Consider the following 27,637-nt stretch of genomic DNA (forward strand, 5'->3'; position numbering starts at 1 on the left):
ACTGGAGTTATGGCCTAGCTGCACACCGCGTTTGGTCCGAAGGCCGAGAAATATTGTAAGTATGAGATTTTGCTTTTGGGCTGTTTGGGGGTGTTGTGCTTTTTGGTGGGTGGGTTGGCGGGTCTTGGGGCATTCCTGGGAAGGTCTAATACCGGATAGAAGTGGTTGGGACAAAATCCACGCTGATTTTTTGTGTGCTATTTCTGACAATTTGCTCAATGTAGTGTTTTCGGGGGCCTGTTTGGGGGGCTTCCTGGTGTTTGTGGGTGGGTTTTGAGGTCTGGGAGCACTGTTGGCTATGGATACTTTAGTTTGCAAGAGGTTTGAGGCAAATCCATGGTGGCAGAGGGGAGTTAGGGCCTAGCTGCAGAGCGCGCGCGGAGTGATTTGGGAAATTGGCAAAAAAATGACTAAGTCCCCATTTTTGTACTTTTGCTCTTTGGCTGTTTGGGGGTCTTCTACTCGTTTTCTCCTGGGTTGACGGCTCTGGGGCCATTGCTGGGAAGCTCTAATACCGTATAAAAGTGGTTTGGACCAAATCGGAGGCGGAATTCTTTTTGTGCTTTTGCTGACTTGCTTGCCTTTGAGGTGCTCTTTGGGGGGGTTCCGGCTGTTTGTGGGTGAGTTTTGGGGTCTGGGAGCACTGCTGGGACACTCTACTCTTGATTGCATTTGCTTTTCAGGAAATCTGTGGTGGAAAACTGGAGTTATGGCCTAGCTGCACAGCGCGTTTGGACCGAAGGCCGAGAAATATTGTAAGTATGAGATTTTGCTTTTGGGCTGTTTGGGGGTGTTGTGCTTTTTGGCGGGTGGGTTGGCGGGTCTTGGGGCATTCCTGGGAAGGTCTAATACCGGATAGAAGTGGTTGGGACAAAATCCACGCTGATTTTTTTTGTGCTATTTCTGACATTTTGCTCAATGTAGCGTTTTCGGGGGCCTGTTTGGGGGGCTTCCTGGTGTTTGTGGGTGGGTTTCGGGGTCTGCGAGCACTGCTGGCTATGGATACTTTAGTTTGCAAGAGGTTTGAAGCAAATCCATGGTGGCAGAGGGGAGTTAGGGCCTGGCTGCAGAGCGCGCGCGGAGTGATTTGGGAAATTGGCAAAAAAATGACTAAGTCCCCATTTTTGTACTTTTGCTCTTTGGCTGTTTGTGGGTCTTCTACTCGTTTTCTCCTGGGTTGATGGCTCTGGGGCCATTGCTGGGAAGCTCTAATACCGGATAAAAGTGGTTTGGACCAAATCGGAGGCGGAATTTTTTTTGTGTTTTTGCTGACTTGCTTGCCTTTGAGGAGCTCTTTGGGGGGGTTCCGGCTCTTTGTGGGTGAGTTTTGGGGTCTGGGAGCACTGCTGGGACACTCTAATCTTGATTGCATTTGCTTTTCAGGAAATCCGTGCTGGAAAACGGGAGTTATGACCTAGCTGCACAGCGCGTTTGGAACGAAGGCCGAGAAATATTGTAAGTATGAGATTTTCCTTTTAGGCTGTTTGGGGGTGTTGTGCTTTTTGGCGGGTGGGTTGGCGGGTCGTGGGGCATTCCTGGGAAGGTCTAATACCGGATCAATCAATCAATCAATGACACTTATAGAGCGCGCTACATACCCGTAGGGTCTCAAGGTGCTGGGGGGGGGGGGGGGGTGCCGCTACTGCTCGAACAGCCAGGTCTTCAGCTTCTTCCTGAAGGAGAGGTGGTCTTGGGTCAGGCGCAGGTCGGTCGGTCGGGAGTTCCAGGTCTTGGTGGCCAGGTAGGAGAAGGACCTTCCTCCTGTAGTCGCTCTTCGGATGCGGGGGACGGCGGCGAGGGCGTGGTTGGCTGATCGGAGCTGGCGTTTGGGAGCGTAGAAGTTGATCCGGCTGTTGAGGTAGCTCGGGCCTTGGTCGTGTAGGGCTTTGTGTGCGTGGGTGAGGAGGCGGAAGGTGATTCTTTTGTTGACGGGGAGCCAGTGAAGGTCTCTCAGATGTCCGGAGATGTGGCTGGTTCGTGGGATGTCGAGGATGAGTCTGGCTGAGGCGTTCTGGATCCGCTGGAGTCTCTTCTGGGGCTTGGCGGTGGTACCGGCGTAGAGGGCGTTGCCGTAGTCCAGTCGGCTGGTGACGAGGGCCTGGGTGACGGTCTTCCTGATCTCGGTGGGGATCCACCAGAAGATCTTCCGTAGCATGCGTAGGATGTTGAAGCACGCCGAGGAGACGCTGTTGACTTGCCTGGTCATGGAGAGGGAGGAATCCAGGATGAAGCCCAGGTTGCGTGCATGGTCTGTCGGTTTGGGTGCGGTGCCCAGGGCGGGAGGCCACCAGGAGTCGTCCCAGGCGGAGGGTGAAGAGCCAAGAATGAGGACCTCTGTCTTGTCAGAGTTCAGTTTCAGGCGGCTGGTCGTCATCCACTCGGCTACCTCTTTCATCCCTTCGTGCAGGTTGGCTCTGGCGGAGGCGGGGTCGTTGGTCAGGGAGAGGATCAGCTGGGTGTCGTCGGCGTAGGAGATTATGCTGAGGTTGTGTTTGCGTGCGATGGCCGCGAGGGGGCTCATGTAGACGTTGAAGAGGGTGGGGCTCAGAGATGATCCTTGAGGGACGCCGCAGATGACTTCGGAGGCCTCTGACTTGTACGGTGGTAGGCGGACTCTCTGTGTTCTTCCGTCGAGGAAGGAGATGATCCATTCCAGCGCCTTGTCCTGGATTCCGATGTTGCTGAGGCGCTGTACTAGGGTGCGGTGGCAGACAGTGTCGAATGCCGCGGAGAGGTCTAGGAGGATGAGGGCCGCTGTTTCTCCATTGTCCATCAGGGCTCAGATGTCATCGGTGGCGGCGATGAGGGCGGTCTCGGTGCTGTGATTGGCTCGGAAGCCGGACTGTGAGGGGTCGAGGGATCCATTCGCTCCAAGGAAGGCGGCCATCTGCTTGTTGACGGTCTTCTCGATGACTTTGGCTGGAAACGGGAGGAGCGAGATGGGGCGGTAGTTCTTGAGTTCGGTGGGGTCCGCTGTTGGTTTCTTGAGTAGAGCGCTGAGTTCGGCGTGCTTCCAGCTCTCAGGGAAGGTGGCGGTGTCGAAGGATGTGTTGATGATGTCTCGCAGGTGGGGTGCGATGACAGCGTCGGCCTTGTTGAAGACGTGGTGAGGGCAGGGGTCGGTCGGTGATCCGGAGTGGATGGAGTTCATCGTGCGGATGGTGTCTTCGGTGCTGATCGGGGTCCAGGCGTGGAGGGTGGTGGTGGGGGGTGGTTGTTCGGTCATGGTGTGCGTTGGTTGGTTGTTGAAGCTGTTGTGTATGTCCGCGATTTTGTTGTGGAAGTATGAAGCGAGGGAGTTGCAGAGGTCTTGCGATGGGGTGATGTCGTCGTTTCCTGCGCTGGGGTTGGAAAGCTCTTTCACGATGTTGAAGAGTTCCTTGCAGTTGTGTGCGTTGTTGTCCAGCCTGTCCTTGAATGCTGTTTTCTTGGCGGCGCGGATCAGCTGGTGGTGCTTCCGGGTGGCAAGCTTGAAGGAGGTCCTGTTGTCCGGTGTAGGTTCCCTTCTCCAGACTTTCTCGAGGGCTCGGATAGAAGTGGTTGGGACAAAATCCATAAGGAAAAGCCTTTTGGCACTTTTTGTAACTTAGGGTTCGTTAGGGTTTGCCCTAGCAGCAGGATTGCATGTGTTTTGGGGTGTTCTAGATTTTTGCAAGTAAGTTCTGGTGTCTTAGAGCACTTGTGAGAATGTGTAATTTTGGTTGCAAGTCATTTGAAGAAAATCCATGGTGGGAAAGGGGGGATTGGGCATAGTTAAAGAAAGTCTCTGCCACTATTCTTAACTTAGGGCTCGTTAGGGTTAGCAGTATTTCTATTGCATGTGTTTGGGTGGGGGGGTTTTCGAGTCTTGGAGCGATGCTGGCTATGGATACTTTTGCTTGCTTGCACGTGGTTTGAATACAATCCACGGTGGGTAAGGGGGTATTTGAGCCTACTTTTACTTTCGAAGTACGTTTTGTCACCAGTTTTCTGCTAGGCCTCGTTTTTTTAGATCTGATTGGGGTCTTCTACATTTTTGCAACTGGCTTTAGTAAGGGTCTTGGTGGAAGCACTGCTGGGAAGGTCTAATTTTGTTCTAAAACACAGTTTACAGTACACCTAGCTTGAGGGGAAAGATCCGCTAAATTAATTTGCCCATACTTATTTATCCTTCAAAAGGTGACTCAGACAGAGTAGGCACTTTCAAAAATGTTGTACTGTCTATTAGGAAAATCAAAGTGTGACTTTTTGCACTACACAGCATACATACCTTATATTTATTTATCAGTGCTGTTTTTCGTTCAATAATTACAGGCAGGGTTTCAGTCTGTGCAATGGGGAAAAAAGGATGGAGTCAGGCTTCACATTAGTGAGCCGCAATTCAGCATCCACCAGGCAGGCAGTGGACAGGGTGTCTTCTGGTCACCAACATTGATGGACGAAGCGTCATCTGGAATGGAGGAGTGCCGCTAATAAGAGGAATTGTTTGCTGCATGCAACTTACTTACCAAATTCAACAGGACAACTACAACAATACAGATACAGTATCCATTCTTTTCTTCAATGAGTGTGTGTGATTGCATTTCTTGGATCTCTCTCTGCTTCTAAATTGATTCCTACAGCCATTCTATAGGTTTTACTTCGGCTATTTTTTAAACCTAATTTAATGTAGCCTTGTACTGTCGCATTCTGTCATTCACGGTTGTCGAAAGTACTACTTACTTTCCTGTAACAATGCATTCAGTAGTGCATGCACTTCCTTTATGTCACGTAAAAGATTTATGGTTAGCTTTGTACCCAAAAATTTCTTTATGTTCAATTATTGTTTGTCCAAGCTGTGCTTTTTTTTTTCTCTCAACAAAACCTACCCAAAAAGAAACCCCCATTCCCATCCATTTTACAAACCCTAACCCTCTTCCCCCGGGTTGTGTGGTTTTGCTTGATGTGTGACTAAATGACATCAATAATTCCACACACTTGCTGGGGAGGATAAGGTCATAGCAACAGGCTGGTGAAGGAATCCGAGGGTATATTCTAGACTTACTCAGCTTCAGTACTATTTCTTGTAGTAGTAGCCAATGTCAAAGAAATCCTACACAAGTACAAGTTATACTATCAATACTTTACCATTTGTTAGGCTACATTGTGGCACTATTGTAGTCTAGTGTATTGTCACCTGCTATATTCTCTATCGTACCGTTGTAATGCTACAGGAAGGACAAACCAGGTTTAATTTTCTTTTTTTCCATAGCCATGCAACTGCCACTGTGTCACACCACTAGTACCACTGCAATGAGGAGGAAATTTCAGCCGCCCTGGATTGCAACCTTAATCGCCATTTCCCGTGGAGCCAGCCCTGGGCCTAGCCCTACTTTCAAACAGAAATTACAGGTAAGATAAGCGTTTGGTTGGAGGTAGTATAATGGAGTATTAGGAGAGACAAGAGATTGACGGTAGTACTACTAAAGTCCTAGGACTATTCAGGAAAACAAACTTACTGTTAACCCCCCACCCACCAGACTCAAAAGCAGTAAAAACAGGTATGGTCAGATAAAGTTTCAAAAAGTATATTTTTATAGCCCTAACAAAATAATCTCCCGCAAGACCCTCCCTAACCCCAACGATTGTCCTTCAAAAGTCCCCAAAAAACCCAACTCCCAATTCCCACCCCCCAAAAGTCTCTAAAAAAGGGGCAAGGGACACTACGGCAGGGTGCTGTTGACTTTACCAGCCAGGGCATCATGCTCCTTGCGGAGGGTGGCATGTTCGAAGCGAAGGTCCTCCACCAAGTTCCTATAGCTTAGGACCTCCTGCTCCAGGTAGGACAGTCTGAGGGATAAGCGGCGCTGGCGTGCCTTGCAAATCCTGTGGGGGGCAGCTGCTGTCTTTGCTGCTCGGCGGTGGCGTTTCGCTTTGGTAGCCCGGCTCCGTACCGCTGGAGCACTGCGCTGGATGGCAGCCCGCACGGAGGAGGATGCAGCTGTCCCAGTGGATGTTGTTGTAGTACCAGACTGCGTCTCCTCCTCCTCCAGGTCCACCAGCCGCCGATATTCAGCGACAGTGGCATCCAGCCTCCGTTGCCGGGCCATTCGAGCCAGATCCCTCCTCCTTGATGGTCTCTTGGATTTGGAAGGAGCAGCTATATGAAGAAAGAAAGACATAGTCTGTAACCAATGCTCCTTAAGATTAACAGAAAATGGTTGAGCAGAAAGTTGTGTCACAGTACAAGTAGCAAATTGAAAGCACAGTACATAACTATTGTGGACAGTATCTATGTAAGCTCCGACTTCTTCATCCTTGCTCTAACATTAGTGGGAGTTTAAGGAATAAATTCTACGAGCACTATGGACTTCCATTACAGTAGACTATGACAGTACACCAGTCTTATTCTTCTTCTTCTCTCTTGTTTAGGAAAATTGGTACGTTATCTTATGCAAGCCGGCATAATGCCAGCGCAGTGAACTTGCACCCGAGAAAAACAGACGCACACCATGGTGAGTGAGACAGACTTGCGTTACTGTACCGGTCCAGTACATGCAGGTGGTGAAGCTCTTACTTTTCTATTACGGGTGGCACTGAGAATACTCTGTTAAAAGGGCTACTGCTTAATTAATTTAGCTTTCACCCTACAGTGCAAATGAGTATTAGAAAAGGAAAATGAAGAAGCTAAATAATCTGATTATCTATCACTTCACATGGGATGTATTTGATGACATATGGGATGACTTTAGGTGCTTTGCTTAATATTGAGTGAACAGTGATACACCCACACATGAATGACGTACTACTACTAAACTAAAGTTATTAAGAGAGGTAGGGAGTGTCCACCGTAATAACCGGATATATGCTGTGCTTGCAGTTGCAATACAAACTACTGCTACTATTCATGGTAGTATTTGGACAAAATTACAACTTCTTTTCCTTGCCTTTCCTACACTGGAACGGACATGCCGGTGCGGTGTTACATGCTCTTCAAAGTAACACTTAGTTCATCCAGTGACCGTCTACTCTCTCTAGATACACATATGCTATCTAATAGTCAGATAGTACCATGAATGATCCAGGCATCCATCCATTCAAAGTATATGCACACATACAGTTTCTGTTTCACCCACCCAGGCTGTTCTCCTTCCACCCATCCTTGCTTCATCATTCACCCAGCCATGCACCATACCATATTCTTTCCTTCCCAGCCACCTCAGGGACCAAGCAAACACATATCATTCTTCTTTGCCAGTCATCATTACATTTCTCGTCCTTCCACACTTACTTACACACCCTTCTTTCGCTTTTCGTTCATCCCATCCATCAAGTTCATCTCAGATCTGATTGGGATTCTTCTCGCCAAAAACTTCACAGCTAAGTCGAAGTACATTTAGAGGAGGCTACTACCTGGTTTATTTATAATACACCCGTGCAGAATGCACACTCTGCAGTCTTAAATCTCAATACGTAAGGAATATATAGCTTACCTCTGCCCGCCACCACCGTGTCACCCCCCACAGAATTGTCCGGCACTTCCACCGCCTCCTCCCCAGAGTTGTCCTCCTCCAATGCCACCACCACCTCCGCGCTGGCCCCGCCTCCAGATGTTCCACCTACAAAGTACATTTAATAATGTTAGAATACACCACTCACTACTATATAATATTTGGTCTAGGAGGAAGAAAGAAATGTGAAAAAAACAGTATACAATTTAATAATTTGTGACTGTCTACTCTAAAGTAAAAATGTCCCTTTTTCCAGGGAAGGTTGTTGTCTTGCTGCACTTTTTGGCACAACTGATGAATGCTTGCTTTTTATTTTTAACACGCACCACTTTTTCTCCTAACAGACAGAAGCTTGACTTCTAAGAACACGAGCAGGATCAAGTTCAAACCAGGTGAGAACTCGGCTCGACCACAAGAAATGTGTCCAATTAATCGTCAGCACTAAGCACTTTTCCATTTTCAGTTAAACGTTTACTTTTATGACAAACTTGATTTTAATAAATGTGTTTACTTTTAATAAAGCTTTTAAACTTAAATAGACTCTGTGGTTTTTGGTCCTCCAGACTAGAGTGGATGAGCTAAAGGTTTTGCAATTTTTGCAAGCATGAGTCCGTGCCTCTGACATCATTGGGGATCAATCATCAGTGACTTTGGGAGCTAAATGACTCTGCCACACTATCTAGTCCGTAAGGAGATTGGGGGTTCAACTACAAAGTCTGTTATCACTGAGGTATGTGGAAAGTCTAACAGCACCTATTATAATTGATAAGCTAAGCAGTGCATTATTTAGTGTCCATAGTTCTGTTTGTGCAGATTTGTCCCTGCAACAGTAGTAGAATGGATTGTCCTCCTATCCAAACCAAAAGTAAAGTAGTATCTTATTCTTTCTTGGTGGTCATTCACCTTTTTATTGTTGGCAATTGTCAAAGCATAAACATTTAGAAGACTTGAAAAGACATTATGGACAATCCCAGAGGACTGCACTCAGTGCATAGAGCTATTGCTGACTAGAATGGGAGTCCAATGGAATTGCCAAATGTGCAATCTTAGTTAGCTACACAGACAGACTAATAAGAATAATCTAGTAATACCACACGGAGTCGTAGTCGAGGCAGGATAAGAATTTAGATCCAGTCTACAAGAAGATCAAAGACGATTTAGAAAAAATCGAATGAGGAACGCTGGGAAAAAATAAGTACTCTATATTAAAATTAAAACTTACTGGGGCCAGCAAAGGAGCCCTCGCCTGCCCGATCCTGGCCTGCATCCTCAACAGCTCCCTCCTCCTCCTCCTCCTCCTGTGTCCTCCTCTTGCCCCTGGGGGAAGCTGATGTACAACATGAAAGAAAGAAAAACAGAAAACATGGATGATATTTGTCAACCAAATCAAACATTTCAAAAGAGCTAACAAAATATTTTGGCGAAATAGCAAATAGACAACTATTCCACTGGATATATTATTGACCAATCTCATGTGGTCTACTACGTTATTAGTATTGCTTGATTTGCGGACCGTCGAATTGAAAACTTCTTATGTAACTCACTAAACAAAGTACTAAAAAGGTTTGCCTAGGATTGGCAGGCAGCAGTCCGCAGCACGCGAAGTGACAGCCAAAGTCCATCGTGATTGCAGATCAGCGACAACACTAAAGTTTCCTACTACTTTAACCAGTCATTAAAATACTCAAACTATCAATCCACCACCACTACTTCTTCTTATCGCCATGTGTACAAAGGAAGGACTGGACTTGAGTCTGTAGGGGCTGATTTAGAAGCCCCTTGCGGCTCTTTTGCTCCATTGTTGCGTGACTTTTGTGACGCAGCGGCAGCACAAAAGAGGCGCAATGGTGCGGCGTATATTAACAACGTGACGCATATGGGAGATGCATCACGTTGTAAAGCCCTGCGCCATCAGGGGGCGTTCCGGCGCAAGGGAGGGCGTTCCTGCGCAGGAACGCATCCTAAAAGTGGCTGAGGGAAATCTACAAGATTTCAATCACTCACTTTAATGACAATGATGTGTGACTCAAACCCTGCGCCTGCTTGAAGCAGACGTACGGCTTGACGCAGCATTGGAGAGATAGGGCACCCCAGAGCATTGATGGAGCTGCGCCATCATTGCGACGCAACTCCAGCAATGCGCCGCCTTTACGGCACAGATGTGTAACGCTTTGGTGACGTTTTCGGCCCATGGTGCGCCGCATTGTAAATACGGCGCACCATGGGTGATGGTGGCGTGGCACACAATTACTGGTGCATCCCTGCTACTTTGCAGGGATGCGCCGGTAATTAAAAATCTGAACCTTAGTGTGTAGCATTACGCAGTTCTTTAAACTACACTCATACATAATTTCACAGGCCAATGAAATGAACACAAAATTGAAAACAAATAAGCATAGTAGCAACACTACTGAGAAGGAGAGCAGTGCACCTGAAATGCACAGAAGATTTTGAAATATAATTTACCTACAATGTAATGAGCAGCATTATTGCTCTTGGTAAAAAACAAAAATGTGCAATATAATAACACAACAGGAGAAAACAGAGTAGTAAAGAAATAGCTACTACTACTCACCAAGCCCGGGGATCTCAAGGCCAAGCAGGTCGAGCAGACCTCGTTCACGGGTCAAGACATCCGTCCAGCGGTGGGTGGCCTGCTTGTAGGTGCGCCGGACCCGAGAGTGGTGGTACATGGCCCGGCACACCTTATCCCACCGCTTCCGGCGCTCCCGGATCCCGTACCCGACACCGATCCTGCCGCCTGCCATAATGGTCCTGGGGAGGCGGCGCTGAACATAAAAAATGAGTGCGGTCACCTCCTCCGGGCTAAAGATCTCCCTGGGTACGACCTGCTCCCCCCTCAAACGCCCGCACGGGAGCCGGGCACGGGGTGCGGGACCCTTCCCCTTCTCGGGATGCTTCCCGGCTCCCTTCACCATGGTCTGGGCGGAAAGGAATAAAGAAAATAGAATAGGGAAGAGAAGAAAAGAAAAGAGTTTAAAAAAGTAGTTTAATATTAACCAATAGTAGCAGTAAACACAAAAATATAGGGCTAGAAAAATAGAGGGATAGATAATAAGTAAAATAGATTAAAAAAAAACTTCAAACAAGCAAAGGATGGCAGAGAGGATACAAGAAGCATGCCCAGAACCATAGCAATGAATGAGAAACAAGATGGCCGCACCCGTTCGTGACCGCGCTGGTAAGTTCGCGCAAGATTTTCCTTGCGAACTCTTGCGAAATTGTACTGGCGAGCCGCACACTTTGCGAGATTACACTTCGCGCCCGGAAACGGAAATACGTCATGCGAACAAGATGGCCGCGCCCTTGAACGACCGCGAGGGCAACTTCGCGCCTTGCGCTACAAGCGGCTTGCGAAAACGCACAAAACCTTGCGAACTAACACGCTGCAAAAAACATATCGCATATTCGCACAAATTCGCGGCTTCCAAATCTGATCTCGCGCGTGTTCGCGCCCCGCGAATCCCGCGAAATTGCAGAAAAACGAGTTTTGCAAAACTGAAAGCACTCGGCAGGTGCAAGAGTTCAAACTCATCATTAGTAACCATTCCCTGTAGTGCTTCCTGACTGGGGCCCCTCCAGAGTTCAGTTGCTAGTTGCAACAATTGTATGACCCTGCTCTGACCCTCACAGCAGGGTCATAGAATAGCTACAAGTAGGCCACAAAGGTCCTGGAAAAAAATTGCACTGCAACAGAAAGAAAATTACTGATAAGGAAGCAGGTGCCAGACCTGGAATTTTAAAACAGTGACACATTATTAAACTAACCCCAAATTAATTCATGTCAGTTGAAGCAGGGCAGGTGTGCTTGCTTTCCCCCCCCATATTCTACAGTGATGATGAACCAGAGGGTGGCATTGATGTAACAGAGGGTGGCATGGGTGAAACAGAGGGTGGCAGTGGTGAAACAGAGGGGGCTGGGAACCAGTGATGATGAACCAGACGTATAAACAACATAGTCGCGACCGTTGCGAGCCGACAAGTAAGTTCCCGATTGCGAACTGGTACCAAACCCTCGCGAACTGGCAGAAACCCTTGCGAACACAAAAAAAGAAAAAAATCAGCAAATTCCAGAGAATTCGCGGATTTTGCGGATTGCGAGTTCGCAAATTCGCAAAATTCGCGAACGCCAGATTCGCAAAATTCGCCCATGCTTAGTAGAGATCACAAAGGGGGTGCCACAGGGCTCTTGCTTGAGCCCCACTCTTTTTAATATCTACGTGGCCCCCCTGGCTAGGATTATTTATTTATTTAAACTTATAAGGCGCGCAGCTACCCTCAGTGGGTTTCCTGGCACCAAGGGATAGATTAAAAGAGGGAGAGAATATACCATGAAATTTTGCTGAAAAGAGACACCCTAATTGCTACTGAAAAAAACAGGTTTTAAGTCCCTTACGGAATCGAAGAAGATTTGTTTAGATTTAGGCATAGCGTTCCAAAATTTCGGACCTAGTTGAGAAAATGAGCGGCCGCCCATCTTTACCAGCTTGAATCTCGGAATCACGAAATCACCTTTCCCCGAGGATCTCAAGGAGCAGCTAGGCTTATAGGCCTGGATGAGATCCTGTAAGTACCTAGGGGCTGAACCTTGTTTAATCTTAAAGATGTAGCATAGAGCCTTAAATTTAATTTGACTAGCAATCCTAAGACAATAAAGATCATAGAGTGCTTGGGAAGCAGAGACTCTCCGAGGAACATGGCATAAAAGCTTTGCAGCAGCATTTTGCACAACTTGGAGTTTGTTTACTGTTGTTTGGTCAGCTCCAAGATAGAGGACATTTCCGTAGTCCAGGCGGGAAACAACCAATACCTGGACTACAGTCGTTTGTGTGGAAACAGGGAGCATCCAAAGGATTGTTTGAAGCCATCTTAAGGTGGCAAAACAGGTGGAGGCTACCTTTACTGCCTGCTGCCGCATCGTAAGCTTTTGATCGATGATGAATCCGAGATTGCGAACCTGAGCAACGGGTTGAGGAGTGAGGCCCATATCCTTGGGCCAATGTTGGGGACCCCATAGATCTCTTCCCTTGCCCAGGATCACAACCTCGGTCTTGTCTCCATTAAGTTTAAGGAAATTACTCCGCATCCACTCGGAGACCCTAGTCAATCTCTGTTTCAGAACAGAGATTTTGCCACCTTCCACATTAGAGAGGGAAAAAATGATTTGCGTATCGTCGGCGTATGAAAATAAGGTAAGACCCTCTTCCTCCACTATGGTGGCCAGGGGTCTAACATAGATATTAAAAAGTAGCGGGCTAAGGATAGACCCTTGGGGAACATTGAACGCCGACAAGCAAATTTTAGAAGATGCCTTTGCAGAAAAAACTTGAAAAGGTTATCCAGGCTAGACCAGGACCCTCAACTCCTAGAGACCGAAGAGATGCAAGAAGGATGGAGTGTGACACCGTATCGAAGACCGCACTCAAATCAAGAAGAATGAGTGCAGATGTTTCTCCGCGATCGATACAGTGACGCAATCTCTCGGTAACTCCTAAAAGCGTTGTTTCAGTGGAGTGATGGGACCTAAAGCCTGATTGAGATGAATGCAGAAAGCCCAATCTCTCCACAAGATGAGTAAGCTGTGTGTTAATGTGTCTTTCTAAGATGTTAGAAAAGATATGCAACAGCGAAATAGGCCTAAAGATAAATTAGAGGCATCAACTCCAGCCTTTTTCAGGAGAGGAATAATCATTGCATGTTTCCACTCCTGTGGGACATGTGACTCTTACAAGGAGGAGTTAAGAAGCTCCTTCAAAACACAGCGAGAGTCCAGGTCAAGTTGTTTCAAAATCTTGGCCGGTAGAGGGTCACGTGGGGAGCCTGATTTAACACTTTCCAAACAGTGAGCAAAGGAAACATCATCAAAAGGTAGCCAGGCTGTAAGTTTAATTGCCGAACAAGGCATGTTATTGTGAACAGGAACCGACATCGAAGTTAATTCTTCGGCAAGGGTGGGAGTGCCCAGAGAGTCATATATGAGCCCCACCTTTGCTATGAAGAATTCCACGATAGAATTGCATTGTTCCTCATCTAAGACAGGGGGGGCAGGGGTCATGTCAGAGCCTGTTAGCTTCTTCACCACAGAGAAAAGTGTACGGGAGCAGTTTTGGGCCTGTGTCACAGTGTTGGCGATATAGGTAGCTCTAGCCATTTTACACTGTTTATGGTAATCTCTAAGGGCCTCTTCATAGTCTGCTTTACAGGACAGTGAGTAAGAGCGTCTCCATATCCTCTCGAGGGCCTTACATCGGGACTTCATAGTCTTTAAGTTTTTGGAAAACCATGACGCAGGGGGACGGTGGGGCAAAGAATGTTTAGATACCAAAGGGAGAAGTTTATCAATAGCAGCATTCAGCCACTTAGAAACCACCGCGTCTAACATAGGCAGAGGTAAGCTGACATCTGGTAAACTTTCAGACAGGAGCATATTAAGTTCATTGATGTTAAGTTTGCCCCAACGTCGGAAGCTCTCTTCCGTGTTACCGCCTCCATTATCAACAGTCCCCATACGGGTCAGCGAAAATTTAACTGCAAAATGGTCCAACCACTCCAAGGGGCAGGCAACTAGATCGCATTTAAACAGAAGATTAGAAAGGGTAGGGTCCAAAAAATGCCCTGCCGTATGCGTAGGTCCTGAATTGCACAACAGAATATTAAGAGCTTCTAAGTCAGATAAAAAGGCTTTGCTGACGTTACACTGTGGGTCCTCCAAATGTAAATTCAGGTCACCAACAATAGTAAAGTTAGCAGCCTTCACTAAAAGAGGGGCAATGATATCTGAAAAGGAAGTAGTCCATAATTTAGAATTCCCTGGGGGATGATATATCAGAAGACCAGACAGGGTCATCTGGGGGCTTACAGCTAGTTTAAATTGATCGGCCTCACATCCTTGGAGAGGGAAGGCTTCAATTTTTACAGCTGTTAATGGACTTAAAAATTATTGCAATGCCACCTCCCTTGCCATTGTCTCTATCCTTTCTAACCATGACATAGTCAGGAGGGAGGGCCACAGCAATATCAGGTTCAGAGCTGGCATGTAGCCAGGTTTCAGTCAAAAACACAGCATCAGGTTTTTCAGCATCTAGGAAGTCATAAATAGGATTTTTATGTTTGGGAAGGGACCTACAATTGATGCTCCAAAACTGGAGTTTGTGGCAGAGAAAGGGCGGTTTTTTAAAATTTGGTTTACCATGATTACGGGGTCTCTTCATCAGTCTACACCTAGTCATCCTACCCAATGAAAAACCACAGCGATTACATTTAAAACCATGAACGGTATTAGTACAGGTTATACACTGAGAGAGTGAACAATGCCTAAACGACTTTAACTCCATAGTAGTATAATTAAGATTATTACCGAAGTTGATGGACTTGGCTTGTTCCTGCGCAGAATTACTGGCCCCTGGGCCCGTCCTGGTGCGGACGGGCACAGACGGGCTTGCCTCTGGCGCGCCTCCGGCATGCCAGTGGCACGCCCGCTGCGCGTGGGCGCTGCGCGTCTGCATTCTAGGTCCTCAAATAGTAATTGACAAATGACCCTACAACACGAGGACGCTACCCAAGATGGCATCTTGGGAGTGTCTCTAAGTCCCTGGTCCCACACCCAAGCTGGCGGTCGGGTGCAGACACAGCCCGAAGCTCACCAAAGTGGTGAGTGGTGGTCTTTTTGTTTTTTAAAGTGCAGGAAATGCGAACAGTTTTGGGTCAAAGTAGCAGCAAAACGACAATTGTGCAAATTTAAAAAAAATAAACGAGTGCCGGAACGGCAATTAAAAACACGGGCAGTATTTCAATTCAGCAGCATGACAAGCGAGTTCTGTGTTACACGTTAGCCTCCTAAGTCTTTAAATACTATTTACCAAATGACCCTACAACACTAGTAGGCTACCCAAGATGGCGTCTTGGGAGCGTCTCTAAGCCCCTGGTCCCACACCCAAGATGGCGGTCGGGAGCAGACACAGCGCAAAGCTCACCAAAGTGGTGAGTGGTGGTCTTTTTGTTTTTAAAGTGCAGGAAATGCGAACAGTTTTGGGTCAAAGCAGCAGCAAAACGACAATTATGAAAATTTAAAAAAATAAACGAGTGCCGGAACTGCAATTAAAAACACGGGCAGTATTTCAATTCAGCAGCGTGACAAGCGAGTTCTGTGATCATGAAAGCTTTTTGTTTCATCCCGGTGTCATACGCGGATGACACACAGCTCCTTTTTCCATTTAAATCTTTTACCACCGAGGTTAAAACATCTTTCTCCGACGGCATGAAGGCAGTTGCCCAGTGGATGTCCTCGAACTTCCTACAATGCAATGTAGGTAAGACTGAGGTCATGCTCTTTGGGGAAGCCAAAATGCTATGGACCCCTGATTGGTTGCCTCAAGACCTAGGCCCGGTTCCTGACCCTAAACAGGTCGTGAAGAACCTGGGGGTACGTTTGGACCAGGAGCTATCCCTAAAGCAGCATGGAAACAACATTGTGGGTTCTTGCTTCCATGTTATAGGTCTTCTCCGTAAAGTGTTCCCCCTACTCCCTGATTTCACCAGAAAAACCTTGGTGCAGGTCCTCGTACTTAGTCGTCTTGACTATTGTAACGGGCTGTTGGCATCGGCCAACGATGGAGTATTAGCCAAACTCCAAGTAGTACAAAACACTGCTGCTAGGCTGGTCCTGAATGCGCCCCCCAGATCTCCGTCAAAACCCCTCTTGGACAAACTACATTGGCTATCAGTTCGCCAAAGGATAAAATTCAAGATCTGTTGTGTAATCCATAAGAGTCTAAACGGACTAGGACCTTCATATCTGACAGATAAATGTGTACCATATAATCCTGCCCGCTCCCTTAGATCCAGCAACCAGCTTCTCCCTCGAGTGCCTATTGTAAAAAATGCAAGACAGGGCGGCAAAGCTCTGTCAGTGGTCGGCCCTACTTTATGGAACAAGCTCCCCCTGATTCTCAGGCAATGTCCAGAACATCTGATCTTCAGAAAAAAGCTGAAAACCTTCCTGTTCCAGAACTAGCTCATCTCTAAAATGATTGCTCCCTTAAATTGTGTTTCTGGTGTTTTGGGCGCAGAGATAATTCTTCGGGAGTCGATTCCAGCGCGGTACAAACCCATAAATAAATAAATATGCGGACCCCCGCTTTCTAGCCCAGGATAAGCCTCTACATGGAGAAGTGTGGCTCACTGGTTAGAGGAGGCAGACCTGGAAGCAGAGGTCAGCCCGGGACCAGGGTTCAATTCCCGGCTCGGCGGGGGTCTTGAGTCCTAAAATGTCCATGGACTCGACAATTTTCGCTCCGGTGCCTACTCGATTCACGCGTTCACACTCTGCGACTCTGGGCAATAGCTTGCTTAATCTCCACAACGGCCCCTCGCGGTCGGATGCCTGGCTTTCACCTTGTGGATACCCTGCCGGGGTTATCTCACAGGGGAATACCAGAACGGGTTCCCTAAGCAAGCGCTTAGATACCGGGTCGGTGATTTGCGCTATATAAATACATGTACATTTACATTTCTACATCGCTCCAGCGGACTCTGTACTTTTTAGGGTAAAGCCCTCTCACCTTCTGCAACAAGGCCCGGGCACGACATAAAACCCAGGTCCAGCCAGGTGCCAAGACTAGGTGGTTGCAGGACCACACCTCACAGGCCACTGCCGGGGTACTCTAGTCCCTGCATTGCACCTCTAGGGGCGACTGATCAGTGTGTGAACTCTTGATGCAGCGTCTGTCAGGTCACACCATTTGATGGCATTTGATGGGTGCATCCACATTGGCAGTCGCAGGGAAGTTTTGCCCGTCTCCTTCCTGGAGCCCTAGTCAGCTCGCTTTTGACCGGGCTGCAGTGGCTCATGAGCTGAGCAGCCACTCAGCTTCATGCTCCTGGGCTTGATCGTCTTCTGCCGAGTGCTGCTTCTCGTCTATGCCTGTGCAGCAGGGGATTGTAGTTGGTGAGCAGGCACGCCTGGCCTCCATAAAGCCCCCGGGCCTCACTGCGGTCGCAACTGGGAGGGCCTCCACTTCCCCGTCGGATCACAGCCAAGCGCAGAATCTTTACTTGTGGTGGCTGCCTAGGGTGTCGCTACCAGGGTTCGGCATGGCAGTGAAGGGGAGGGAGGAGGTGGAGAGAGGAGGGGTTCCAAATCCCAGAGGAAGCTGGAATTTTCTGCTTCCCCCCTACTCCACGCCTTCTGACCTGCGTCTGCAATCGCCTTCTGTCTATGGCCTGCATCCTGCTTCCCTCAATTTCTGCAGTGCGGCGGCCGTGATGGGGGTCTCAGGCCAATCGTGCTGAGGTCTCCGCTCATCTCTCCAAAATGGCTGTGGGTCACGCTATTGGTTGCTCCAGTCCTGGCAGCCTGCAAGACCCTGGCCACGATGCTTCTTGTGTTCCGCTTCTATCTGCTACACAGTGGGCACGCTCATGAAGGGAGATGAAGCCAGAATACTGATGATTGTGGTGGATTAATGGGCCCCAGGCACGGAGCTCCTTCAGGGTACGCCCACCATCTTGGCTGACGAGCCACGCCCCCTGCTGGTTTGTGACTCTGACAGTGCACTGGGACCTACTAACCAGGCTCTAGTGCGACTGCTCATTCCCCAAAAAGTGAAGTGAATTAGTACACCCAATTGGCAAGGTACTTTGCCCCCTCATAAGTCCCTAGCAGATGTATGGTATCAGGGGGGTAAAGGGTTCACCAGGGCTGCACCACTATATTGTGCCACCAGGTGTAACCCAAGTAAAAGTTTGTCTGCAGGTCTGCCATTGCAGCACTGCACAAGCAGCCTGTCTGCTCAAGAGTGACTCTGCACAGACCATGTGCTGCAGAGGCACACCACTGCCTTCATGTAAGTAAGTCACTTGTAAGGTTGTCCTCCTAAGCCTCTCTTTTACAGTAGGCTAAGCGATCTGTATGGCCAAGGAAGGGTTCTGCCATGCTGAAGATCCCTAAATTAGAACATTCTGGGTAGAAAGGTGACATACAACCACAGGATGTTGTCACCTCAGGGTCGGGTTAGCTGCAGGGACCAGTAGCCCATTGGCCACTGGCCTTCATGCCCTTAACACCCCTAAACTAGGATTTAAGGGACTACACTGACACCAGAACCTCAGTTCTGACTTTGAATCCAAGAAGAAGCACAAATAAGACGCCATCGCCAAAAACAGGACCTTGGACTCCACCACAGTGCAAAGAGAGGACACCTAAGTGCGCTGAAGAAACCATATACTGGAACAGTGTGTTTGACGCTTGTACGTGGCTTGAGCTCATTGCTCCCAGAAAGAGTGACTGCAGTGGCTGACAGAAACTGAAGCAGACACCCAAGGATTGGTGGGTCTAGTACCCTGCAAGCTGCAGGATATCAATGAGCTGCATCACAAGAATTGTGTAAACTATAGAACCATAATTAGTTATGTTCCAGTTCTCACCTCGATGAAGACAGCAGATACACTCTCTGATCGGTCCTTATAGTGCAGTGCAACGTCTTTTGACAGGATGTGCAGAATTAGGCATCCATTGGGTTTGAGGACACGGTCCGCCTCCTTCATAAACTTCTCGAAGTTGAACCAGTGGACTGCTGATGTAGATGTGACCACATCCACAGACCCATCTTCAAATGGCAGCTGCTCTGCTGCGGAGATGCTGTAAGAAGATGTAAGAAGCTCTGAATGTGAACACAAGAGCATTTACACCCATCAATATTTATAATGTAACAAGACAAACAGATCTCTTAATAATTAGCCCCCGGGGGCAAAAATATTACATTTGATGGGGGCCCAGAGGAGCCCCCCCAGCCTCGGGGAACGCCACCTCCGCGGCTAGAAAAAAAAGGGTGGGGTGCTTAAAGGCCACCCCCCAGCAAAATACATGGGTGGGGGGCTCAAAGACCCCCCCAGCCCTGAGGACCGCTACCCCCGGGGCTTTAAAAAAATGGGTGGGGGGGGCTCAAAAGCCCCCCAAGCCCTGGGGAACACCACCCCCTGGGGCTTCGTATATTGTGGGAGGGGGGGTTGCGTGGCCCCCCTCCTGGAGCCGGTGAGGGCCCTGTGGACCGCCACACCCTAGGGCCGGCTCCTGCAGTGTCTCGGGGTGTCCACCCCTGGGACACTGTTGTTTGCTATGGCAGGGCGGGAGCAAACTTGGTTTGGATTTTGAAAGAGGGAGCAAGGAAACCTGCTCTCTATTTCAAAATGCAAACCATATTGCTTTTTCACATGGGGAGCTGCATGTTAGCAGGTCCCCATGTGGAAAAGCAGTGCCGGCTCCCGAAGGACGCGGGGAGTCGGCTGGATATATAGGGGCATTGGAGCTCCCCCCAAGGACCCCTACGTTGTATATAGGCCCCGGGAGGGGGTCCCCAGGACGAATAGAAAATAGTGATAGGTGCTAGTTTTTTTTACAGTCAAATTGGGAGTCGTGCACCCAGCGCGGCGCTCAGCGCGGCCCCCTGGTGTACACATGCTGTGTGCGCGAATCCTAACGCGTTGGGTGCACGACTCCTAACGCGTTGGGTGCATGACTCCTATCACATTGGGTGTGCGACTCCAAGCAAAAAAAAAGTCCTATTTTTCAGATATACATCAAGGTTATGTGTTTAGATCTTGGGTGGCTCTAAAAAGAGCTGGTGTATTTATTGAGAGTTTTTGGTACCTATAAATAAGTCAGTGTATGTCACTTGTGGCTCATTCCTGAGTATAGGTGTAATTTCCAGCAGGTGCTACATGTCATAACAGCACTAGGAAAACTACAACGCTGTTTTTGTTTTCTCCCAATTTGCAGATATAATACTTTTATTACAAATCAAGGGGCACACTCACGCTTGGAGTATCTAGGGTCCCAGTTTGACACCGGAGTGGCTGGTATGCAAAGCTTTGCTGCTCCTGGGTAAATATTCCTCATACTACCTCTTGGTATATACCTTCATAGTACACCTCTGGCCAGCCTGAGTCTACATGTTTTTAACTACGTACCTGTTCTCCATTGACAGCACGTTACAGAACTGAGTGTCCAAAAAGAGTGAAGTGGCAGAACTTGAGTGCAGCCCTGATGAAACTGCTCTACGCTATACAGCAGTGAAACATGTCGGCACTGTAGGTAATGGTATGCATGACTAGCTACCAGCCTTTTTAATACTCAAGAGCACGCAATCACCACCCTACGAATAAAAGTGGATAAGGGATTGGTGTGTTGTGTGTGGTTTTAGGCACTCTATTATTATGTTTGTGTGTGTTTGTCACTAGCAGAATTTTCTGAACTTCACTGTAGCACTTTATACGTTGTTTGTTTTGGACACGTCTTCTTTTCTATCACCTTTATTTTCCCGAGGAGCGAGTGACCACCGATGATGAGACAGGGGCCTGTCTGGAAATTGCATACCAGTTACCCCGCTTGGTGGTGTTTCCGTGAGGGGTCACTTGCTTCTCGCACATTTTTCTTCTATTTAGAGTAAGGTCCAATGTGTGGTGTGGACTGTTGTGAACAACCAAGATTGGGGTCACTCTGAGAGCTTTGCTCTGTTGGGTTGTCTTGGAGAACAGATATTTTAAACAAGGCAGAGCACAGTGCATTATCTTATTATAATGTGGATAAGAGAGTAGTGGGGAGTGGGATGTATTGGACCCCCCTTATGTCACTGATAGATTTACTCGCCATTTGGATTGGGTCTCATTGTATATTATTGACCTATAAATAAGTACCTATGCGGAGCCTAAAGTTGATGTGGAAGACTCTGTTACCCTCATCTGTACACCATCTCTCCTATAGATGCCATCCATATTGAAACGCAGATTGTTGTGGTAAATGGACCCCATCCTATAATCTCAGAGATAAGCAGAAACAGCTTTATTGACATGTTTCCTGGCTTCTCAACTGTGGCCAAAATTGATTGGACCAGTTCCATTTCTGTCTTTGGCATATGTTAGACTAGACAAAGGCAGTTTGAGGGAAAAGTGACATCAATTCTCCATAGGTGTTCTTCAAAAGCATTTCCAGACCTACCTCAGTCAAAGTGCCACCCCAGTGCACAATTATGAGGTCAGGGTGTTGGAGATGCAACAAGGATTTCACCAATGGCATCAATTGGTGCCACATTTATCCTCTCTGTCCAATCCATTTAATGTCTACATTTGGCAAAGCTAGGTCTTTGTCAATGCCTCTGTTTTCTGCATACCTTTGGCTCCAGAAAATATAGCTGTGTCCCACAATCCATATTCTAAGCATCTTGAAGGGAGGTCTGGATGCACTCAGAAGGTGTCTGTAAGTGAAAGGGCAGTTTGACAACTAAGATTTTTCTAAAATGGTGGATAAGATGCAGTTTTGAAAAAAGAAAGGAAATGATTGGCTGATTGCCAAACATTCTAGACTGAAACATAGGGTGTATGTTTCTGTTTTTTAAAAGCATGTTTCTTATTGGTTAACAAAAATGGTTTGACAGGAACATTACATAGGATAAGCTGATATTTTGAAAAGTCAAGCACACTTGCTGCCAAGCACACTTGCTGTTTGGATGAGCAACATTGTGTGCTGAACTAGTGACCTGTGTGCTCAGTTGAGTGTTCCATGAACTGTTACTATGGTAACAGGCAGTAAGCAGATTGGGGGCAGGGTTCAAACCTATGTCAATTGGAAAGGGTTGAAATGTGTACCAATAGAAATGTGTTTTAGCTTTTGAATTAATGTGGGAAGCAATGTGATTAGATATTTACATGTATATGTGTGCAGAATGAGAGGGAAAGTTTGCCATGTTTTGGTTTTGCTAAGAGCAATGCAGTACAGACATTCTGTATGAGAAAATCTGGTGTGTGACTGTCATACTTCGGAATCTACAAATCAATTTTAAAGGTGTGCTATTAATTTGTGAGGGGTTGTATGTGGTGCCTTTGTTTTTAATAAGAGTAATGTGTTTCTCCTGCTAAAGTCCAGGGAGTAGTCTTGTGTCTAGAATCACATTGTGAGTCTGTCTGCATTTGGGCAAACATTGTGAGAGAAGCATTTGGTAACTTCATGTGTTTACTGACAGATAACTGCTTAAAAACCTATCCTGTTCTCAAGTTTTGGTAGAATTAGAAGCCAGGCATTGCTTATGCATTTGCAAAATGAGTCAGGCTTTCACACTTAAGTGCAGTACTAAAATATATAGAATGTGTGCAGTCACCTTACCACTTCCAGACTAGTGAATGTGTTTTGGTAAAGTCCAAGGGATAGTGTTGCTTGTCTAGAATCACACTGTCAGTCTGTGTGCATTTGGGCAACCATTGTGAGAGAAGCATTTGGGTAGTTCATGTCAACAATGTTCCCACCGCTATCACTGTTGCGTATGACTATATTTTTGTTTTTTTGCAATTTTTTAATCAGGCAAAAATATTGTTGGTCCTGTCTGCTGTATCTTCTTTGTGTCGTAAGCACTGAATTATAGAGTTTTTTAATACCGGACGTAACAGTTTAGTGGGACACATCAATGGCATCACGTGGAGCAATTGGATTGAAGGTGGATATAGGTTTGAAAGGGGTCCTGACCCTCATACTCCCACGGCTCATTGTTTTATCTGTGGATGTACTGGTCACGGGATGTTGGTTAGTTTCATCATCCCATAGTTCCTCCAGTTCATGGAAAAAGGGAAGATCTGATTGTGTTAGGTTGGATTGTATACTCACAACTTCATCCATTCCCTTCTGTTGGATGTGGGTGTTGTCACCCTGAAGCAAAACTTTTTTTTCAGCTTGCGTTTTCTGACCCCTTTGTAGTCGTCCATCCTAGTAGATGCATAATTAAAAATTGTTAGGGCAGTATGAAAGACCGAGACCTAAAATGCGTGTTTCTTTAGGTGTTCATTTCATTTCAGTTAGACTGACTAACATTTTGTTGTTTACTGTTGATTGGTTTATCTCTTCTTCCAGTATCTTCTACCTCTTTTTTTGTTGTTGTTTCCGGTGCTTTCCTGCTTTGCGCCTCTGCCTTCTCCTGTAGTTTGCAATTGTCCTGCTTAATTTCTTTGGGGACTTGGACGAAGCGTTTGTCTTCTCATAAAAAATTCAGCTCTTCACCTGGTGGTGATTTGACCTTTTGTTGTTCTCTCTGGGGGTGTCTCATTTCTGATTCTGACTCACTCCCCCCGGTGAAACTGAGATCCAAATATTTTGTCTCATTGGTTGCCCCTACTTTTCTTGATGTAGGATTTAATATGACATTGGGCGCAACTGATGGGTTCTTGAGTTTGGAGACACGAAGCTCGTCATATTTTTTGGCAAATGGAAAGATTTGCCCTAGATCGTAGTCATTATTATCTCTTAAAAATGTGTAGGCTTTCCGTTCTTTGATTTTTTCTTCCTCTTTTTTGAGTCTCATTTCATTTCCTTACGTAGTTTAAGGATTTCATCCATCTCACCTAATTTATCCAGTTCTTCATTCAATTCATCTATTTCTTTTGGTAGGCGTGCCCGGTCAATGTCCGCATATTTTATCAAAATCAGGATAAGTTTGTGTAAAGATTGTAGATTGCACTCTGCCCATTCAAGCATGAGGTCTGGGTTTGGATCCTCATATGTAGGGGCAGTTAAGATCCTAAGGCCTTGAGGGATTCTTTCAACATCGATGTACCTTTGGAGAGATCTTGACTCCCACTATTTGCTTTGTTCCATACGCATCTGTTTTTCTAATATTTTATACTTGTTTTTAACCAAATTCGTTTCAGTTGTACTTGTGCTTTCATTTAATCCGGCGCTGCAGGTGGCCGTAGGAGTGTCAGACAACATTTCCATCACAGCCACCTCTCTTTCCCGCACCATGTCAGCCGACCTTTTGGAGGTAACAAATTTCAATATTGTTTCAAAGCGTCACGCTGTATAATCCAGCTCGCCTTGCTTTAAGCGCACAATTCTCCACCCCAGAATACCCTGTCGTCCTACCTGAATCAATCTGTTTCTTCCGAGTCCTCCAAATTGTTTTTCACCGATCTTCACAGGGCGCTTGCAGAATAATGTGTTCTGGGGGGGTCAGATGCAGAAGTTCCTTTGTTGGACGTAGTGCTTCCAGGCAACCCGGAAGCATTGTTCCACAGAGCACGTTGTTCAGAATGGAGGAGGGATCCGTGTATGACCGCGTAGAACCAGACGGTCTATTATATCACTTTCTTCTCCACACTCGGCTAAATCCACACAGAAAAGATGGACACAGACCCGATGTAAGTGCTAAGATTGTTTTACTTTACGCTATTTGTCACCATGAAGCGTTTCAGCTCAATAGAGCCTTGTTCACATGACATGTCGGAACGCGATTTCAGTGCATTTTTAACGTGCAAGTGCAATACGTAAGCACACCACATAACCTGCCAGGCATAGACGTAGACAAAATAATAACAGGTGTTCAACATGTTTCAAAAGCCATCTACAGATAGTCGCAAAATACCAGAGATCAGATAGATTTCACCATGCTTTTTTTCAAGGTTCAGACAGTGATCATGGGATATAAAAACAATCTGAAAAGCATAATAGGTTGAGCGATGAGCAGTTAAATTCTGAAATATCCCCCAAATTATTTGCATAGCTAACAATGGACAAAAATGTCCGAATAAAAGATGAAGTTACGTTGCAGCATATTGGACTTTCAAAGTATATGGCCGAATCTCATAACTCTAACGTGTCCACAATTTGGAAGACAAGATAGAGATATTTGTAAGTGTAGGATAAATGCCTAGTAATGACTGGATGTATGTCATGGTGTGAAAGTGATAAGAAAAGTGCCTATCGTGCTTAACGTGGGGTGCAAATAATCATATAAATATGTTTAAATAAATCTTTTGCAGCAAGAAAAACTGCTGAAATATGTTGCGGATGCCTTCCAAATAATATATGCTCATCTTCCTCTATATTCAAATGCGCATGCCATGAAATGACATGTTGGAATAAGGGAAAAGGGAAAGAGAGCTAGTGCATCGCAAAGCTTTTGGTGGGACTTATATGACAATGAGACTAAAATTATGGGAAAATATAACGTATGGTCTATGTATCATGTATATATATATATATATATATATATATATATATATATATATATATATATATATATATGCAGAGAACTCTTTCAATAACGAAAGAAAGAGAGGCCACACGGGGAAATGTCTTTGGAGGTCCTTTAATTAAAACAGCTTACAGGCACGATGCATTTCGGCTCCAACCGCCTTCCTCGGGTGCCGCTGTTATATACATTTCTAAGCTATACATGTACTACGATGAGAGAACTTGAGGTTGTATTCAGTGTTTGGCAGAGCAAGGCATCCTCCAAAAAGTGGTGGATGTCCTGTCTTGGGCGATGTTTGGCATCCACCCAATTCCAAATATGCCCTTTATAGTCTCATTTATTTATAGCACTTTGATTTCATCGGAAGATTGGACTTACCAGTAAGAAATGTTGGAGCCCAGGGTGTTTTGTTTTGCTTCTGAGATCTGAGCTTTACTTTCATCAACTCCAACCACTTTCTGAAAGTATGGTGCCAGGCCTCTAGTGCTCTGTCCGGAGCCGCAGCCGACATCAGCTACAAGAGCAAAGGGGGGCTGTTTCTGAACATGGAAAAAAGAACATTCCATGAAGTTTCTTTCCTTTTTATTTGCTCTGCGACCTTAATGACAGAGCTGTGAAAGTTCTACACACACTAAATACTTCCTAGGTTAGGACTGATTCCCATCTGCATTTTGTAGTATGTAAAGTAGTACTACTCGTGTGCTATTAATATGCAAATCAGAACCTTATGGCTTGAGACCTGCGCTTCCACCTCTGTCGTCTTATCTGGGTGGAGATCTCCACAAAGGTACTCAATATCTCTCTCCACGCAGGTTGTAAATTGGAAATACTAGTTGAGGGTCCCTGGTGGTAAGGGTACGAAAAATGTGAAATAAGTGTTACTAAGGGCCAGATGTAGGTAAAAAACATTTACCGATTTAAAAAAACCGAATTGTACCGATTCGGTATTTTCAAAATCGGTGAATGGTATGTAGGTGCCAACATCTGGATTCGTTACCGAATCCTTAACACTTCTTTAATTACCGATTCGGTAAATACCGAATCGGTAATGCCCATTCATTCCTATGGGCTTTGAAGCCCATAGGAATGATTAGGCATTACCGATTCGGTATTTACCGAATCAGTAATTAAAGAATTCACAAGGGTGCAGGGGGTGTCACTTTGACACCCTCTGGCACCCCCAAAACAGGCACAGGTGCCATGTGGCAGGCATACCTGCCCTAAGGGCAGGTCTGCCTGTCACATGACATAGGTGTGCATGCACACATGTGCATGCACACCGGAATCGGTATTTTACCATCAAATTGGTTTTGATGGTAAAATACCGATTCGTAAAGGCTCCTGGGACTCTGAAGAGTCCCACCTACATATGGGTGGCTTCAAATCGGTAAATATACCGAATTTTTATTTTACCGAATCGGTAAAATTACTGCATCGGTAATTTTACCGATTCGGTAAAATATTGCCCCCTACATGCCAAATATTGTAAACCGGTCGGTAACGGCCGAAAATACCGATTTTCGGCCGTTACCGACCGACCTACATCTGGCCCTAAATGAGAAGAATTAGGAAAGTTAAAGAAGGGGTTTGGAAGGGACATTCTATTCCTAATGTGGGGCCTGTGGAGGCTGTTATGGGAAGGAAAGGTGCTGTGGTTTGCAAGTTGGGAGTCCCAGGAAGTGCTGCACACTTATCATTTTATTGAAAAACTCAAATGAATTGGACTGCACCACAGGCAAATGTGCCTTTTTTTCTTAGACCTCTCTTGATTTCCCTCATCTGCCCTTTACAACTCATCCTCAGCTCACCTTTTCCTTGAGGTAATTGTACACTATTTCAGGGAGGTCCGGCGAGGGTGCAAACATGTACTTGCGGTAGAGTTGAGCATGTTCTTCACTCTTGTGGGAGTGGATGCTTGGGTTGGAAATTGCCTGCTCCTGAAAAGGTTCAAATAAATAGTCATATTTCCATGCTTTACCCGCTAAAACAAATACTTTATTATCTAAATTTCAAAATTGCTTTGCAGGTTTTGCACCAAATTTTCTAATTTTGTTCTCGACTAAAGAGTATTCGAATTCCATTTGTTCCGGCATTGTACAGGATGCATCATAGACGTAATCGAAATACAAGCTAAGG

At 46.3% G+C, this 27,637-nt stretch overlaps 1 protein-coding gene across 1 annotated transcript in view; it reads right to left on the reverse strand.

Annotated features, from left to right (window-relative positions):
- The window catches only part of LOC147731310 (putative methyltransferase DDB_G0268948), a 599,606-nt gene that overhangs the window by 412,964 nt on the left and 159,005 nt on the right, over positions 1 to 27,637 (reverse strand). The window contains exons 2-4 of the mRNA XM_086958721.1: positions 27,310 to 27,438; positions 25,880 to 26,040; positions 18,915 to 19,128 (exon numbers count right to left, since the gene is read on the reverse strand). Coding sequence (XP_086814847.1) covers positions 18,915 to 19,128; positions 25,880 to 26,040; positions 27,310 to 27,438 — 504 coding nt within the window. The remainder of the gene's footprint in view (positions 1 to 18,914; positions 19,129 to 25,879; positions 26,041 to 27,309; positions 27,439 to 27,637) is intronic.

The sequence above is a fragment of the Lissotriton vulgaris genome, chromosome 2_1, assembly GCF_964263255.1.
Source record: "Lissotriton vulgaris chromosome 2_1, aLisVul1.2, whole genome shotgun sequence".
NCBI lineage: Eukaryota > Metazoa > Chordata > Amphibia > Caudata > Salamandridae > Lissotriton > Lissotriton vulgaris.